This window comes from Cucumis melo, chromosome 3, assembly GCF_025177605.1.
Source record: "Cucumis melo cultivar AY chromosome 3, USDA_Cmelo_AY_1.0, whole genome shotgun sequence".
Lineage (NCBI taxonomy): Eukaryota > Viridiplantae > Streptophyta > Magnoliopsida > Cucurbitales > Cucurbitaceae > Cucumis > Cucumis melo.
Window position 1 is genome coordinate 23952382 of NC_066859.1, and position 17865 is coordinate 23970246.

Sequence of the window (17865 nt, forward strand, 5' to 3'; positions counted from 1 at the left end):
TTTTTAATAAACGTTCTAAAATTCTCGATATCTATCTCATTGTTCCATTCCTCTATTTCGATTCAAGTAAGTGGTTAGATCTTTTATTTTCTCTTTTTCATAATAGTACTTTAATCAGATTTACACCACATATACTCGTAAGTTTGCCACCTCATTGCTCTTCATTATACATTTCATTACCACGTGCCTACATCGTTTTTGTTTGTTACTACCTCGTACTTTCTCCTTACACCTCCCACTATCATGCATCCATATAGTAATGGTATATGGTATCGAAGCCATCCATCATTAATCATTTAGTAGTAGTACTATTCAATAGAAAGCTTTTAATATTAATGTCAATTATATTAATTATAATAACAAAAGTAAATAATAATAATACTACTACTAATAATAATAATAATAATATAAGTAAATAAAAATTATTATAATAAAAATAATAATAGTAACAATAATCATATTAATATTAGTAATAATAATAGTAATAGTTAAAATAATAATAATTAAAGTACTAACAATAACAATACAATAACAATACAATAACAATAACAATAATAATAACAATAATAATAATAATAATGATAATGATAATGATAATTTTAATAATAATAAAATTAGAAATAATAATATTAATAATAATAATAATAAAATTAAATAATAATATGAATAATCATTATTAACTATTATTATTATTATTTACTTTATTATTATTATTCTTATTTACTATTATTATTATTTTTATTTTCTATTATTATTATTTATAATTATTATTAACTATTATTATTTATTATTTACTATTATTATTATTGTTGTTGTTGTTGTAATATTATTTACTATTATTATTATTGTTATTATTATTATTAATAATTACTTTTATTATTATTACTATTTACTACTACTACTACTAATATTATTATTATTATTATTATTATTATTATTATTATTATTATTATTATTATTATTATTATTATTATTATTATTATTATTATTATTATTATTATTATTATTATTATTATTATTTAGGGACTTTTTTCAAAGAAAATTGGGTCATGTTTAGAATTAAAAAACCCCTAAACTATTTGGTAAAATAAATTATTTTTCCATCTACCAAATCACATTTTCATTTATTTTAACATCCAAAAACTATTTTAATGGACTAGTTGTACCAAACACAAAAAGAAAAAAACAACTATAAAGAAAACCTTAACATTCTTTTTATATATATATATTTAAAGTTATATCTTAAACTTTTTGGAAAGTTAACAAATATTTTTTACATAGAACACTAACTATTTTAATCTAAAGCTAACAATAAGGCCTTTTTTTTAAACTTATTTTAAAAATTTAAGGATATTTTTTATATAAAATATAATGTTTATAAGCGTTTTTTATAATTTCACCAATAAAATAAAATGAAGAAGATAGGATAAATTTATACTTATAAATTAAAAATTATTATAAATAATAAAACTGCTAAGAGTATTTACAAAATATAATAAAATGTATGAATTTAGCAATGATAATTCTATAAATGTCACTAATGTATAAAATCAAAAATTTTAATATATTTTGTAAATATTTTATAAAAAATTTGGTTCATACAATTGAAAATGTGTCTAATAATTTAAGATTTAAATAAGTTAACGTGAGACTATAAATTAGTATTTTTTTTGTTATTAAAAATTTAATATTTTTCTTAATTTTTATTAAGAAACTTTTTTAAAAACTTTCATGTAACAAAACATCAAACTATTTACGGTTACAGAGCGCATAAAGTTAATCATTTTTTAAATATTATAGGTTTGTCTTTCCATCATTTTTTCTTACTCGCGATTTCTTTCGTTGTCTTTCGTTTTTTTTTTTTTTGCTACGATTTCTTTCCGTCGCATTTCTTCTTTTTCTCTTTTTTTTTTCTGCTATGATTTCTTTTTATCGTCTTTCTTCTTTTTTTATTCTTTTTTTATGTCGTTTAATCTTTCCATTGTCTTTTTTCTTCGTTTCCTCTAAAGAATCTTGAAAAAAATCATTTAGATTGGAGTAACAAAATTAAACGATATAATTGAAATGATAAATTATAGTCATATCTAAACAATCGCTAAACGATTGTAAATATATTACAACGCGTGGTTGATGGGTCATTTTTGTATTTTACACGGTGCGTGTCGGTGCTTTTTTTGTTTTCGAAATTGTTCTAAATACTTGCCACCTTGTTATACTTTTGAAAAGACCTCAAACTTTTTTTTTTAATAACAAAAATAAAAAGAAAAAAAAACTTTAAATGAGGTAAAAGGAATTTATTGTCTATATTCGAAAATAGTCTTTTTATTTATTTACTCCTTAAAAATTATTTGTAAAAGAATTAATTAATAAATATTCTGTTAATACTCCAATTGTTCTGTTCTCTATTATCGAAGAACTCAAACAAGGAGACGATCTCCAATGGAAGAACACTTCCCTCTGCCCCAATCCGCCATGAAACAAGATTTCGGGAAATTGCAATATGGGTATCATCAATCTCTTTCTTTTTTCCTTTTTCTTCCTCTTCTTCTTCATTGCTACCTTCACTTGTGACTTCTTTTCGATTTCATTTAGATGCGAGCATTACAGGAGACGGTGCAAAATCCGAGCTCCATGCTGCGACCAAATCTTCACCTGTCGCCACTGCCACAACGAGGCCATGGTCTTTCCGCCCCTCTCTCTATGTCTTTTCCTTGCGTGCGTTGTTTGTTAGAGATTTATATTATATAAGGGTTATGTTTTTTCCATTATGTTGTTGAACTCGAGCTTTCAGTAATTGTGATTTTCTGAAACTTTTGTTGATTTTAGACCTCGCTGAGCAATCCTAGAAAACACGTTTGCCTAACCCTTAAGCATGGAGCTTGGGTTTGTGATTGTTTTATTATTTAAATATCTTAAATATGTTGAAAATGCGTACTTTAATAGCTTAGAAATGAGTAAAATGTATGCAATCTATTATATGAATATTGTGAACACTGTACATACTTAATAATATGTGCTGCTGAAAACATGACCTAACTAAAACCAGACTTGCCTAGCCCTTAGAGTACAGCCAGTTAGGTCAAGTAGAATGCGTTGAGTTCCCTCAGTATCAGAACTTGTGTGGGGAACTCTTCACTCTTGGCCTAACCAAAACCAGACCTGCCTTGCCCTTAGAGTCCAGCCGGTTAGGTCAAGTAGAATGCGTTGGGCTCCCTCAGTATCAGAACTTGTGTGGGGAACTCTTTGCTTTTGGCCTAACCAAAACTAGACCTGCCTAGCCCTTTGAGTCCAGCCGGTTAGGTCGAGTAAAATGCGTTGGGCTCCCTCAGTATCAGAACTTGTGTGGGGAACTATTTGCTTTTGGCCTAACTAAAACCAGACCTGCCTAGCCCTTAGAGTCAAGCCGGTTAGGTCGAGTAAAATGCGTTGGGCTCCCTCAGTATCAGAACTTGTGTGGGGAACACTTCGCTTTTGGCCTAACCAAAGCCAGACCTGCCTAGCCCTTAGAGTCCAACCGGTTAGGTCGAGTAAAATGCGTTGGGCTCCCTCAGTATCAGAACTTGTGTGGGGAACACTTCGCTTTTGGCCTAACCAAACCCAGACCTGCCTAGCCCTTAGAGTCTAGCCGGATAGGTCGAGTAAAATGCGTTGGGCTCCCTCAGTATCAGAACTTGTGTGGGGAACTCTTTGCATTCATTATGATTATATCACTGGTAAAGGTAGGATTATCAAAAGAAAAAACTTCACAATTAGTTTTCTCAAGATGAAAAATAAGTATCATAAAAAAAATAATTATCGATAATTATAAAATTTTGTGAAATATATTATGATATATAATAATTGTCATCAATCGATTCAAAATTGAATATTTTTTGTACTATTATGTCTATTAATGACAATTATAAAACGTTAAAGAAGGCTATATAATGATTTTTTTTCTTTCGGTTGAGAATATGGAAATCGTGACATTTTATTGTCAAGAATATTTGAATCACGACAAATATTTTTTGTCAACAAATGTTCTATCACGATACGACATGTACTTATTGTCACATAATCCATACATGCAACTTTTATAATGTCATATTACATATTTTGTATAGTTTCTTTAAATCTTGTCATTACACACATAATTTTCACCCTCAACTGATTAACATGTAAATAAAAAGTTTCATATATAACAATAACATAGATAACGTTTTATATATAACATAGATAACGTTTTTTTTTAAGTACAAATAGCCTATGGAATGTTCCCAAAGGGACAAATACAATCAAATTAGTAACTAAAGTTCGGTAATTAAGTACAATCTAAACAAGCCTCAAATAAATACATTGGAATCAAAAAATTTCCACTAACCTTACGAAATTTCTTATAATTCAATCAAAGAGTCCAATGGATTCTTGTAAAACCTTGTAAGAAAAAAAAATCATTTTAAAGCATGCACAAGTCTACACATTAGTATTGACGATAATAATATTAGGATAACTTTTGTAATATATAACACAAAGTACAAATTCTTAACCAAATAAAGACAAATTATGCTTTAACATCTTTATAAACCACAAAATAACAATTCACGTAAGCGAAGTCTAACTCCGATGAAAATTCCTATTGAAATATCCTAAAGAAAGAAAAATAAAAAAAATAACAAAACGAAAGTGGTCATCTTCTTTTTATATGTACACTTATTATACAACCAACATTATGGTTATTCTCTGGTTACATATATGATATGTAACTAGTGTGTATTCTTTCACTTATGGACAAGAAGAAGTAAGATAGTAATAATAATAAAGAAACATCTGCTATTTACATTCCACCTAGTGAATTGATGCATGGTTGATCCGAAAAAATACAAAGAATAAACCAAATTTTTTTAGAAAAAAAAAACTGTACATAAAAAGAAGGAAGTAAGAGAGAAAAGAAATTTTCTCATTATTACACCTTCAAATATTTCTAAACTTTATATTGTTTTGTAATATAATTATTTTTCCATTTTTTCAAATTATGTTCTTGTATCAATGTTTAGGCATCCATTTACAACAGATATCTAAATGTTGTCGTACTTTATAGAAACTGTGATTAAAAATGACAATCATATATAGTCTAATTAAGTTACAGTAGAAGTTTCATTAATTAATTATAACAACTTACATCACTTTTTTTTTTTTTTAAATTTTCATAGAAATTAATATTTTCATGAAAGTGAGATCTCAAAACTATCAAATAGACTTCTATTTTGTAAATATTTTTAGCAGTTTTGACATTATTATGAGTCCGACTACTCAACGATGTCCTAAACTTAAACTCTAATGGAAAAGGAAACCACCCACTACGATATTGCAAACCCTAATGGCTTTGATATTATATAGTCAATAATTTAGAGAAAAATATTTCTTATTCATATAGAATCAGAGTAAATTTCCAAAACGAAAATTTTCCTTTAAAACATACTATAATTAGTCAAACAAAAAAGAGTGTTAATAGTCAAATATAATTTTTAGTTGACAATTAATTAGCTGTGTTAATTATGACAATAATTATAAAAAAATTAAATTAAGATTATGATCTTAACTTAAAATTTAAGTTTTTATTTTAGATAGAGAGAAAATTGGTATAAAATTTAAATTAAGAAGAATATTCTTGAACTCTTTTTAAGTTCTAAGGGTATTTTTGAAATAAAACTTCAACGGTTTTAATCTAAAAGTAACGGTTTTTTAATAATTTTAAAAGTTTAAGAATATTTAGAATTATTTATTTTAAATTAGTTCTACATTTGCTCCTATAAATTCTGAATTAAAATTTAAAAGCGTTTTATGAAACAAAAAAATCACAGAACATTTAGATTTATTTATGTTTACAAATAAATGTTTTGCTCTTTATACGGTAGAAGTCCTATTAACACTATTTCAAATTTCAAAAAAACCTTTATTCTCTCTCCTTTGAAACCCTCCCTTCACAGCTTCTCTCATTTATAATTTCTTCACGTTTCTTCTCAACGGCACTCTCTCTCCCCTCTCCCTCTCTCTCCTCCTCCCCTTCTCTCTCGCTCTCTTGTCTCCTTCGTCTTCCTCGTCTTCCTCGTCTTCACTCTTCCTATCTCTCAATTTCCATTCTCTAAAATGAAGCATGCACCCAAGAAACCCATACCCATGTCGCCGATCCACTGCCATCTTCTATTCCTAGCGCTAACGGCGCCGGAATCAAGGGCGGCAGACCCCTCGGAAACCTACATCGTCTTCCAAAGAAAATGATTCACCGTCCGATCCCAATTCATGGTTCCCGATTTCAAACCCTCGCCGACTAAGTTGAAGAGCCTGCTCTCTCTTCTAACCCACTTAAGCGGAAGCTCAGTATGGAGACCGTTCTTGAGAATTCCATCCCTGGGTTGTCTGATTCTATTGCGAAGGTAGTTTACGTGGTGTGATTATTGGGGTTTTGGTATATTTTTGTTTTAATTTGGGTGGTGAAATGATATTTTCCTGTAATATGAAAAATTAATTTCGTCTTATGCTGAATCATCTCACAGATTAGAGAAGATGTAAAATCTGGTGTAGAAAATTTAACAGAGGAGTGTGTATCCACAATGGCAGACGTTACTCGGCTTCTAATGAAGGTTTTTATCTTCCTCGTGCTAATATGCGCACCTAAGTGCACCCCTATCCATGGAAGTACGGAGGTAAGTTTCCCTTTTGGAATTCAAGTTCTGTATTTCTCGTTGGAGTTTAAGAGGCATTTTTGTTGTTGTTCTTCTTCTTGCATAACTGTGGTTGTGGAATTTGGGTTCTAAGAAGTGAAAGAACTTGTATTATAGTTTTCTGTGGTAAAAGGAATTGAACCCACTTGCCATGTGTTCACTCAATTTGATTTTTTACTGTAATTTGAGTCAGTTATGGTCATTTTCAAGGGGTTCAACTGCATCCGGGAAGTTGGGAAGGCGTCAAAAGGGATTTTTTAAGCCAGAACTGACTTCTCTCACTTTCTTTCTTTGCACTACTAACTTCCAAAGTTTTTGTGACTGTTAGAAGTTTCATCAAGTGTTTGTGTTTGTGTTTGCTACTTGGTTATGCTTCATAATTGCTTTAGGTTCACAAAAATACTATAACCTGTAGCCCTGTAATTCTATCCATTTCAGGAGTTCGAAACCTTTTTGTGTGTAGGAACTAACACAAATTGAACATTTCTAAAGTAAAAAGAAGTTGGGTTTATAGAAAATATAGTGCCATTTGGTTGAGTTATGACTACTTTTGAAGATGGTTTTATTTTAACTAATGACTGCATTCGCTAGTTTGTTTTTTTTGGTACTTCATTCACTGTCCATTTTCTCTCCATGGTCGAGTTTCTCTCCCCTCATTTATTTTTTATAACATTCATTAGATCACTCTTTAAATTATTCAATCACAAAGGAAAGACTACTTCAATTCATTGTCAGTAAACTATTTTTTTCCTTTAGTAACAATTGCTCACATCATATTGTCATTTCTCTATGTATTGTCTATAGACCAGGGTGAATTCTAGTTCTCTTCTAAGATAAAATAATTACCAGCTAATCATTTAGGAAATATTTCAGTTAAATGGCTCTTGGGTTGTCAACTGTACTATTTTTTATCTGTTTTCTGTGTGCGGTTGAAATTCTTCTGATGTACCCCATCTCCTGTGATTCTCTTCTTCAAAATCAAATAGTAGAAGTATTTGTTGGTTCATCTGTTCCACTTGCTTTGTCCTCTGTCCAGGAGTCCAGAAAGTTTTCACCTGCAACACAGTGAAAGCAAACCTTCGTCTATCGAAGAAACACGCTCATGAGAACATTGAGATCAATTTCAACAAGCTTTACTACTAGTTTTGATAAGCTTACGAGTTTTGGAAACATAAGATTTGATCGAGAAGTTAGGAGTGAAGGTTTGGGATATCTTGAAAAGATTGCATTTTTTTCTTGTATTTGAGGCCCCTTGAAATTTTGTTGTTTGTTGCCCTCTTGTTTTCTGGAGCTTCTTTCCTACAATGACTAAGATTGTTGGTACTCTGGGTCCTAACTCTCGATCTGTACAAGTTATTTCTGCTTGTTTGACGGCTGGAATGTCTGGTATGGTTGGCTTCCTTAGCAACTCTCCCTTTGTTTCTAGTGGGTAATGCGTTTGAGTTATAGTAGGGAACTTTTGTTTTTCTATTCTTTCTTTGGTGGCTGCTAGTTGCTCGGTTTGACATTTCATGGGGCAGTCCAGATTACCATCAAGAGACTTTGGAAAATTTGAAGATTGCTGTTAAAAGCACCAAGAAACTTTGTGCTGTACGTTCGTTTTTAATACGTTTGAGTGTATATTTTATCATTTGAACTTTCCTACCATTTTCTTAGTAACTTGGCCAAAGAATAAGTAAGCTAATTCTTCTGTTTTTTTCAGGTTATGCTGGATACAGCGGGTCCTGAGGTGTTGGTTACTAAAGTGAGAAATCTATCTCTCTTCAGGAAGATGGGTTTGTTGTTCTAACACCCAATCAAGAACTAGAGGCATCTTCGGAGCTGCTACCTACAAATTATGGTGGACTTTCAAAGGTTGGGAAATACTATAAAACTTCATACTACTTGTGGAACATTTTAGATCATGCCAAATCCACAGCCAAACAAGGAAAATCTGTAGCTCTGAAGTTCAGGAAAAACTTTCTATGAATTAAAGTTTTATTTTAAATTGATATTGAAAAGCCCCTCGTATATTTCTAGAAGTGGCTATTTGTTGTTATACAAGAAAATAAAACAAACAAATAAATAAATCCAAACTATTATTTAATCTAAAATCATCAACTAAACTAATGTTAACTGACTATACTAATGATTTAATTACTTGTCTGCATCGTGTCTGTTGCCTGATGCAATTTACTCAGTCAAAATTGCATCGTATCAAGACACGTGAGTTTTTCATTAAAAATTGATAAGAGGTTAAGATTTTAATATTCTTTAGTTTATGCAAATAAGATATTTTGCAAAGTCAAAGTTTATAAAAGATGGGCGTTCTTTCATTCACTGCATTGATTATACAATAAACTCCTTCATATTACTAAACTTGAAATTTTCTTATATAGGTCGTTAAGAAAGGAGACACCCTTTTTCTTGGTCAGTACCTCTTTACTGGAAGTGAAACATCTGTCTGGTTGGAGGTAATGGGGCATATTGGTAGGGATCTTCAAATTTTTTTTCACTGTAAGGAATCGTGGTAAATGATGTTATGCTGAGTTATGTCTGTCGGGGATTTATCAGGTTTTCGAAGTGAAAGGAGATGATGTTGGTTGTGTGGTAAAGAACTCTGCCACGTTGGTTGGTACAATGTACACTTTGCATGCTGCTGAAATTCACATTGATCTTCCAACACTTACTGAGAAAGGCAAAGAGTAACATTCTTCAGTTTCCTGTTTGTTATGTCTGTTAAGTCTCTTTGATTGCTTGCAATTAGCTTATACAACCTTAACATGATTGGTAGCTCATAGTATTTTTTGATGCTGACTGGTGACTTTAGATCATAGCTACGTGGGGAGTAAAAAACAAGATTGACTTCCTCTCTCTGTCACATGCTAGACATGTGGAAGATGTTTGACAAGTATTATTTCCTTGCATTGAGTCTTCACTTTAAACAAATGATCAATTGTGGGTGATTTGACTATGTTGATTATTACAATAGAGGATATTGATTGCTAAATTAAATTTTTATGTAGGCTCGACAATTTCTTTCTAAGCTAGGTGACCTTAATCAAACTCAAATATTTGCAAAGATTGAAAGTGTAGAGGTAAGTCATTGTCAGCTCACTTTTTACTCGTATTCTTTACCATGGTTACATTAGGATTGATTATTTCTGTTTTCTACATTGTTACAGGTGTTTTTGTTTCAGAAAACTGCCCTTTATAGATGTAATATGGCTGGAAAGCCTGCTGTTTTAACTCGTGTGGTAGACAGCATGACTAACAACTTGAGACCTACACGTGCAGTAGCTACTGATGTTGCCAATGCTGTACTTGATGGTGAGTTATTCAATTTTTAAATCTCTACTGTTTAAAGACCGAAGATGTAGGGATTTTTTAAGTCATGGTTCTTTTTAATGATGCTGAAGATTGGGTTGAACTTTTTAAAATTTATCTATTTTATGTTCAATTGTATCATTCTATTTAGTATGAATCAGGGTTCTTAGTTCCATTCTTGACAGGGGATATGATTGTATGACGTTTTTTTATAACCTGTCTTCTCATGAGTTTGCAGGAAGTGATGCAATTCTTCTTGGGGTTGAGACATTGTGTGGATTACATCCAGTAGAAACCGTTTCAACCGTTAGTAGAATATGTGCTGAGGTAATTTGTGTGTGTATGAGATAGAAACACAGCTTTTAAACCCTAAGCTTTATGTAGTATAAGGTATTTCCATTCCTTTATTCATTACTATTTCATTAATGAATTAATGAAGGCACAACTTTAATTTGGAGAAAACAAACATTTAACGTGAGGTCATGAGTGCACTAAAAGGACTACAAAAGGGCTTGTTAAAGGGAAGTAGAAGGCAAACCATACATGAAAATAAAACACAAACCCTTGCCGGGAAAGGATAAAGTTACAAGTAAAACAAAGGAATATCTCTAAAAGTGGAGGTTGTTATCGCCAAAGAAAATGCTGCATGCTTTCCGTTATAACCACCATTTAGTGCTGCATTCTTTTGTTACTCTGTTAAGTCTCTTTAGGTAAGTTTCTCCCCCCTAAAAAGAACTAAAAAGTTTCTTTGATACTATTTAAAGTAAAAAGAGAAGGGAAAACATTCTAAAATCCTGTGCACTAAGGGGCTCGTGAGTTAGAAAAAGTTCACCAAACTGAAGGTGGAACCTTGACAGAGGCCATAGTTTCTCCCCATCCCCTTTCTTTTAATAAGAACTCTTGCATTTCTCCCTATCCGCATGTGTCCCATTATTACCTTGATTCTTTTAACATCGAAACAGAAAATTTTTGTTGATCAAATGAAAATATTACCAAGGAACTAAGGAAGTTACGGAAAACTTCCAATCGAGGAATTCAAACATCCCAAAGATAGAAACAAATAATTACAATAAAATCTCAACACTCCACCCAAATGATAAAATAAAAACCATAAGCTACCCAGTTCTGAAGTTTCAAGGAGAGTAAATTCGAAGAAAGCTAACCTACCTAAGAACCATGAATTCATTTCCAAAGGAACATCTACAGTAAAGGCTATTTGCTGCGTTCAATCTCTTCCTTTATATGCCTACAAGCCATGTACGTTAATCGCCACTTTTGTGCCTGTTTTAGCATTTTCATCTTTTTTAGATGGATTACACTACACTCAAAGATTGATTTAGTTAGAATTTTGTAAGAGAAAAGGAGGGAAGATACAAAATGTCATAAACATGAAAAAGCATAAGATCGATCCGTATTCTGGTTTCAAAAAGCAATCTTTGACCATGCTTCAAGGTGAGATAATACATAATGTCATAACCATGCTTATTCTTAATACTAGTTTATTCTTTCGTCTTTTATGTTACGATTCAGTTAGTAAAAAGGTTCATTGTCATCCTTTTGTTATGAAGTTCTTATCTTAGTGAATAGCTTTTCATGAAAATTTGGTATCAACTTCTTACCTGCTCAATTGATTATATGGCTTCCTCGGTCCAGTTTGGTTGAAGGGATTTGTTTGTTTTGCAGAACTGGGTTCAATAAATCTGGTTACAGCTTCGGAGAGGTCATTGGCATGTAGTTCAGCAACAAAGGTAGTGGTACTGGTGGGTTCAATGGCTTTTCTTTAGAATTCCTGAATGTTACAATATTATTGGTCACGAGGCCTTTCTCGTTTTTCATGCGTACATGCTCATTTATCTTGAAAACCTTTGTTGTTGTTGTTCAAACTTGGTTGAAGCTGTTGAAGACCTCGGTCAGTCTTCACTTAAACATATTTTGGACAACTTTGTGTGGATAATTGCAATTGTCTCTCTTCCTGGACGAATTTTAGCTGCTTTACGAAGGGGAAGGCAGGTTAGCCCTCTCGCTCCATTGTTTCTTGATTGTCATCTGTGCTTGTTCAACAATGATATATTTTGTTTGTGTTTCTTTTCTCTGTTTTTTTTTATCATAGGTTTGTCTTTGTGGAAAATATGTATAAAGCAAAATATTCTTCAAATTACGGTAGTAGATTTTTTATAGACAACATCTCCATGACTTTCATTTGCTTGCAAGTAGGAGTTAACTGAGTACTCAAACTACTTTTAACTAGTATGTTAGCCATAAATGGGTATGATATTAAAGTGAAAAGTTTGGAACGATCAAATAATTACGGTGTTTCTAGTAAAGATTAGAGAATCCTTAATATTCTAAAGCATAAAATATTACGTTAGTAAGTTGTTTAAGACTTTGAAAGGCAGAATCGTACCATTGAGTTCTTTGCAGCCTGAGTTATTGAACAATAGTTTGAACTATTTTACTTATTACCATCAGTTGGACAAGTGTAGTTCAACATTTTGTTTGTTCGTTTTCATTCATCAGTCTCAAGTGACTATAGTTGAAAGTTCATATGGTTGACAATTGAATTTTCTCTGGTTACATGGGTTGGTGGCTTCTGGGAACTTTACTAGTTTCAGTCAATAAGTGATTGTAGTATTGGAGTATCACATAGGCTACTTGGACAGATTATACAAAATTTGTTTTTCCCTTTTTATACTTGATAATGGTTGATTTCATGCAGTTGCAACAATTTTTTCAATTTCTGGAAATCGAGTTTGATAATGTTTTGCTGGAAAGAAAGGAGCTCCAAAAACAATTCCAGGCTGCTTTGAAGGAGCATAAGATGATGGAATTGATGTTGAACGAACTTGAAATGATACATGAAAAGGCAACCAACAAGATTGCACTCTTAGAAAGTGAGGTAATGGCCTATCTATCTCCTGTACTAAATGTTATAAATTACATTATGGATGGGTGGAACTGAGAGCAAGTATCATAGTTTTCGATAAGAAGGGGAAGGAGAAATTTATGCAATTGTTATAGGAGAGATTGAACTTTGACATAAAATTTAGTTTACTTTTTATGAGTTGAAAGTTTGCATGTTGGTTAAGAACCGAGTGATGAACTCCATACAGTGCATTAACAAATAAAATCTCTCTCTTTCTCTCTCTTTAAATAGGTACATATATATAGACACACAATCTGCAGTCGTATGTGAATCTATCTTTTTAGACGTTAGAATGTTCAGCAACACTGTTTGCAGTTCTGTTGACCCATCATCCATGTGTAACCTCTCTTAGAATGATATTAACACATAATAGTGTTGACGAGTTCTATAAAACATTAGATATAAATTGATTCCGAGAAATGAATCCTTTTTTCCACTTAGGTTGAGAAATTGGCTTAAAAATACCAGAAAAGCTTCGCTTGTGTTGAATTGAACCATTATATGCACATTTGTAGGAAGGTCAGCATTCAATTGGTTATTGTAGAGGTTGAAAAGGGCTCTTTCGCAGCTCTTGTAGTGTTAGAAGATGCTTAAATTTTTATCTCTACGAATAATTTTTTCATTTTAGCTTTGATCTTATATTTGAATTTGATTTTCTTTTTCGTAATTTCAAGATTGTTCTTTGAGGACAGACCAAGAGCATAATGCTGTTGAGTGAAGGAATAGCGTGATAAGAGGTAAGTGTTTTCCTTTAACTGAAAATAAAGGAGTTTTTTGTTGTTCTTTTTTTTAAGTTATGTAAGATGATAGTATTCTAAAGCTTAACTATTTCTCACTGCATTAAATCATAAATTGGCTTTGATGCTAGACTTCATTGCATTTTAGATAGAATTTAACTAGGTGATGGTTGGAAATAGCACCAAAAGTTCTTCATCTTTCACAGATAATACAATTTTTTTTACTAGACTATCTTCGAATTGGATATATCAAGAACAAAACAAATAAAACTTTTAAAAGTGACATGTTTGAACGATCAATTTTGTTCTTGGAGTAAGGACAATGCCCAAATAAGGACAAAAATAAGACTTATGGAATAAAAGTTTTGATGATTTTCCAGGTGAGGTTTGAAAGTATTTGAGAAACCTTTGGTCATTGATCCGGGTAAAATTAGGGAAAATACAGTTGCATGATCGATCTTTAACAATGCAAACTGCTTTCTTTCAAGTTTTGTAGAACTTTTTTTTTTTTAAATTTTTAGTTTAACCTCTTTAATGAAATTTGATAGAAGTTCTTGTTTTCTTTCCGTAGGAATAAAGGGAAATGAAGTATAACCAAACTTGGAACCTTTGCAAGCAAGGGGAGGTTTTCTGTTCCCTTTCTTTTATTTTTCCATCCTTAGAATCTTGCTTAACATGCTTTGAGGACAACTTTAAGTGGGGGTGGGGTTGTAGCTTTGCATGTTCCATGTTCTTTGGGAAATTTTCATTTTGCCAAAAATGCCTAAATTTTAAAAATTTTCAAATTCTCTATTCTTAGAATAAATATCATGCCTACTTTGCTTTTTAGCTTAGAAAACACGTTTGCCTAACCCTTAAGCATGGAGCTTGGGTTTGTGATTGTTTTATTATTTAAATATCTTAAATATGTTGAAAATGCGTACTTTAATAGCTTAGAAATGAGTAAAATGTATGCAATCTATTATATGAATATTGTGAACACTGTACATACTTAATAATATGTGCTGCTGAAAACATGACCTAACTAAAACCAGACTTGCCTAGCCCTTAGAGTACAACCAGTTAGGTCAAGTAGAATGCGTTGAGTTCCCTCAGTATCAGAACTTGTGTGGGGAACTCTTCACTCTTGGCCTAACCAAAACCAGACCTGCCTTGCCCTTAGAGTCCAGCCGGTTAGGTCGAGTAAAATGCGTTGGGCTCCCTCAGTATCAGAACTTGTGTGGGGAACTCTTTGCTTTTGGCCTAACCAAAACCAGACCTGCCTAGCCCTTAGAGTCCAGCCGGTTAGGTCGAGTAAAATGCGTTGGGCTCCCTCAGTATTAGAACTTGTGTGGGGAACACTTCGCTTTTGGCCTAACCAAAACCAGACCTGCCTAGCCCTTAGAGTCCAGTCGGTTAGGTCGAGTAAAATGCGTTGGGCTCCCTCAGTATCAGAACTTGTGTGGGGAACACTTCGCTTTTGGCCTAACCAAAACCAGATCTGCCTAGCCCTTAGAGTCCAGCCGGTTAGGTCGAGTAAAATGCGTTGGGCTCCCTCAGTATCAGAACTTGTGTGGGTAACACTTCGCTTTTGGCCTAACCAAAACCAGACCTGCCTAGCCCTTAGAGTCCAGCCGGTTAGGTCGAGTAAAATGCGTTGGGCTCCCTCAGTATCAGAACTTGTGTGGGGAACTCTTTGCTTTTGGCCTAACCAAAACCAGACCTGCCTAGCCCTTAGAGTCCAGCCGGTTAGGTCGAGTAAAATGCGTTGGGCTCCCTCAGTATCAGAACTTGTGTGGGGAACACTTCGCTTTTGGCCTAACCAAAACTAGACCTGCCTAGCCCTTAGAGTCCAGCCGGTTAGGTCGAGTAAAATGCGTTGGGCTCCCTCAGTATCAGAACTTGTGTGGGGAACTCTTTGCTTTTGGCCTAACCAAAACCAGACCTGCCTAGCCCTTAGAGTCCAGCCGGTTAGGTCGAGTAGAATGCGTTGGGCTCCCTCAGTATCAGAACTTGTGTGGGGAACTCTTCGCTTTTGGCCTAACCAAAACCAGACCTGCCCAGCCCTTAAAGTCGAGCCGGTTAGGTCGAGTAAAATGCGTTGGGCTCCCTCAGTATCAGAACTTGTGTGGGGAACTCTTTGCTTTTGGCCTAACCAAAACCAGACCTGCCTAGCCCTTAGAGTCCAGCCGGTTAGGTCGAGTAAAATGCGTTGGGCTCCCTCAGTATCAGAACTTGTGTGGGGAACACTTCGCTTTTGGCCTAACCAAAACCAGACCTGCCTAGCCCTTAGAGTCCAACCGGTTAGGTCGAGTAAAATGCGTTGGGCTCCCTCAGTATCAGAACTTGTGTGGGGAACTCTTTGCTTTTGGCCTAACCAAAACCAGACCTGCCTAGCCCTTAGAGTCGAGCCGGTTAGGTCGAGTAAAATGCGTTGGGCTCCCTCAGTATCAGAACTTGTGTGGGGAACTCTTTGCTTTTGGCCTAACCAAAACCAGACCTGCCTAGCCCTTAGAGTCCAGCCGGTTAGGTCGAGTAAAATGCGTTGGGCTCCCTCAGTATTAGAACTTGTGTGGGGAACACTTCGCTTTTGGCCTAACCAAAACCAGACCTGCCTAGCCCTTAGAGTCCAGCTGGTTAGGTCAAGTAGAATGCATGCAATTCTTGTGGAATGTTCTTAAAAAAAATTAAAGTTTGTTGAGTTTGAGATTGAATATGGAAATAACTGTCTTTTTTAACTTAAAATTTTGATGAAATTGCATTTCTTTTTTATTTGAGTCAGATTCTTCTTTCGTATCTTGGATTTTTTTTTAATTCATGTTTCTTTAATGTTGAATGGGTGTGAAACAATGTTAGGGTGTGAAATCTTGGTGGAATGTTGGGATGATGATTTAGGAATTAATTCCTCTTTCTTAGAAGGATCTGAATCTATATAAAGATCTTCTTCTCTGTTTCCTTTCATTTGTGGTATCTTGTAGGTTCTTTAATTCTTATTGGAAATTTTTGGATACTCTGAGGTAATTCTTGCTTTTTTTAATAGGTTTTGTTCCTTGTTTTCATGCCATTGTTGAGTATTTCTTGGTTGATTATCAACCATTCTTCCTGTTGGATCTAAAACCCAAATGTCCATATCAAAGTGAAATTTTTTTGTATAAGAGATACTTCGACGATAATTTTCCATTTACCATACAAGTGCTCTATCTTGAAATGCAAAGGACTCAACTTAGTTACTCTCCACCTTACAGTCATGCAAATCTCAAATCTCTCAAAATTTTTCCTCTTTCGTTTCAGTTGTACATAAAAGAAGGGATAGAAGATTTCTGAAGACAGAGCAATTAATTAGTAGAAGAAAATGAAGAGAAAGGTTAGTGAAGGAAGAAAGAACACAAAGGTTAACTGGTTCTCCTAGGTTTATTTTCTTTATTGTTTTTCAATCTATGTGAAGAATTTTACCAAATGAACTCTCTCTCAACTTCATTTATGACTTCTTTTGCATGTAGAAATTTAAAGGATATGCTTCAACAATGAGCCTAATGGTTACATCAGAAAATAGGTATTTTGTTTTGATTTTTTTTCTAACTAACTTGGTTAGCATGGCGAAGCATTGCCAGAGGTATGGATCTTTACAACACAGGTTTCTGTTTTCTCAATTTCTTCTCTAATGAAGTGATGCCTAATATCTCTGTGTTTTATTATATTGTGAAACTGGTGATTCTTAGTTAGATATATTATGCTCTACTTATTACAATATATTTTGATTTTTGCTTGTTTGATTTTGAATCATTCAATAACTCTTTTGCTTTCAAAGTTTGAAATCTCCACATCACATTTGACTTATTTGTCAACTAAAGAGCTTGCATGAATATTGATTGAGATACTAAGAAGCTTTTATTTTTCTTTCGTGTTTCCAATTTTGCATTGATTGACAAATTTGCATGGAAGGCATTGTAAACTCTATTTGAACAAAAATGTGATTAATCACTTCTGCTTGCTTGTTTTATGGAGTTTTCTTTCTTAGCTTGAACGTTGTTTCAAAATTTCAAGTTTTAAAACGTGACATAACAAAGGGAAACATTAACAAGTAAGAAAAAACAGTACGCACATACATATATATGTGAATATGTGAGTCTAAATTCATGTAATTTCACTGTCAAATTTTCAAGAATGAACTGACTCAATTGAATTCCAATTTATTCATTCCAATTGCATAATTGAGTTT

The 17865-nt window shown here is 33.0% G+C and overlaps 1 protein-coding gene and 1 pseudogene across 2 annotated transcripts; both read left to right on the forward strand.

The window, feature by feature from the left end:
* Positions 1–5915: 5915 nt before the first annotated feature.
* The window catches only part of LOC127148432 (pyruvate kinase 2, cytosolic-like), a 95046-nt pseudogene continuing 83096 nt past the window's right edge, over positions 5916–17865 (forward strand).
* LOC127148435 (uncharacterized) lies at positions 11785–17123 on the forward strand. 2 transcript variants are annotated; one of them, XM_051082034.1, is made up of 4 exons: positions 11785–12017; positions 12724–12903; positions 13605–13667; positions 16938–17123. In XM_051082034.1, exons 1-3 carry the CDS (start codon positions 11850–11852, stop codon positions 13614–13616), a joined length of 360 nt encoding a protein of 119 aa, XP_050937991.1. In that variant the 5' UTR covers positions 11785–11849; the 3' UTR covers positions 13617–13667; positions 16938–17123. The 2 variants fall into 2 exon arrangements, with proteins under 2 accessions (XP_050937991.1, XP_050937990.1); XM_051082033.1 differs by lacking the exon at positions 16938–17123 and adding an exon at positions 14239–14718.

Excerpts from the sequence above, each read along its gene's own strand:
- LOC127148435 (XM_051082034.1), top strand. The coding sequence starts at position 11,850 with ATGCTCATTTATCTTGAAAACCTTTGTTGTTGTTGTTCAAACTTGGTT. Across the intron at positions 12,018-12,723 it reads CTTTACGAAGGGGAAGGCAG|TTGCAACAATTTTTTCAATT; the intron begins GTTAGCCCTCTC and ends GATTTCATGCAG.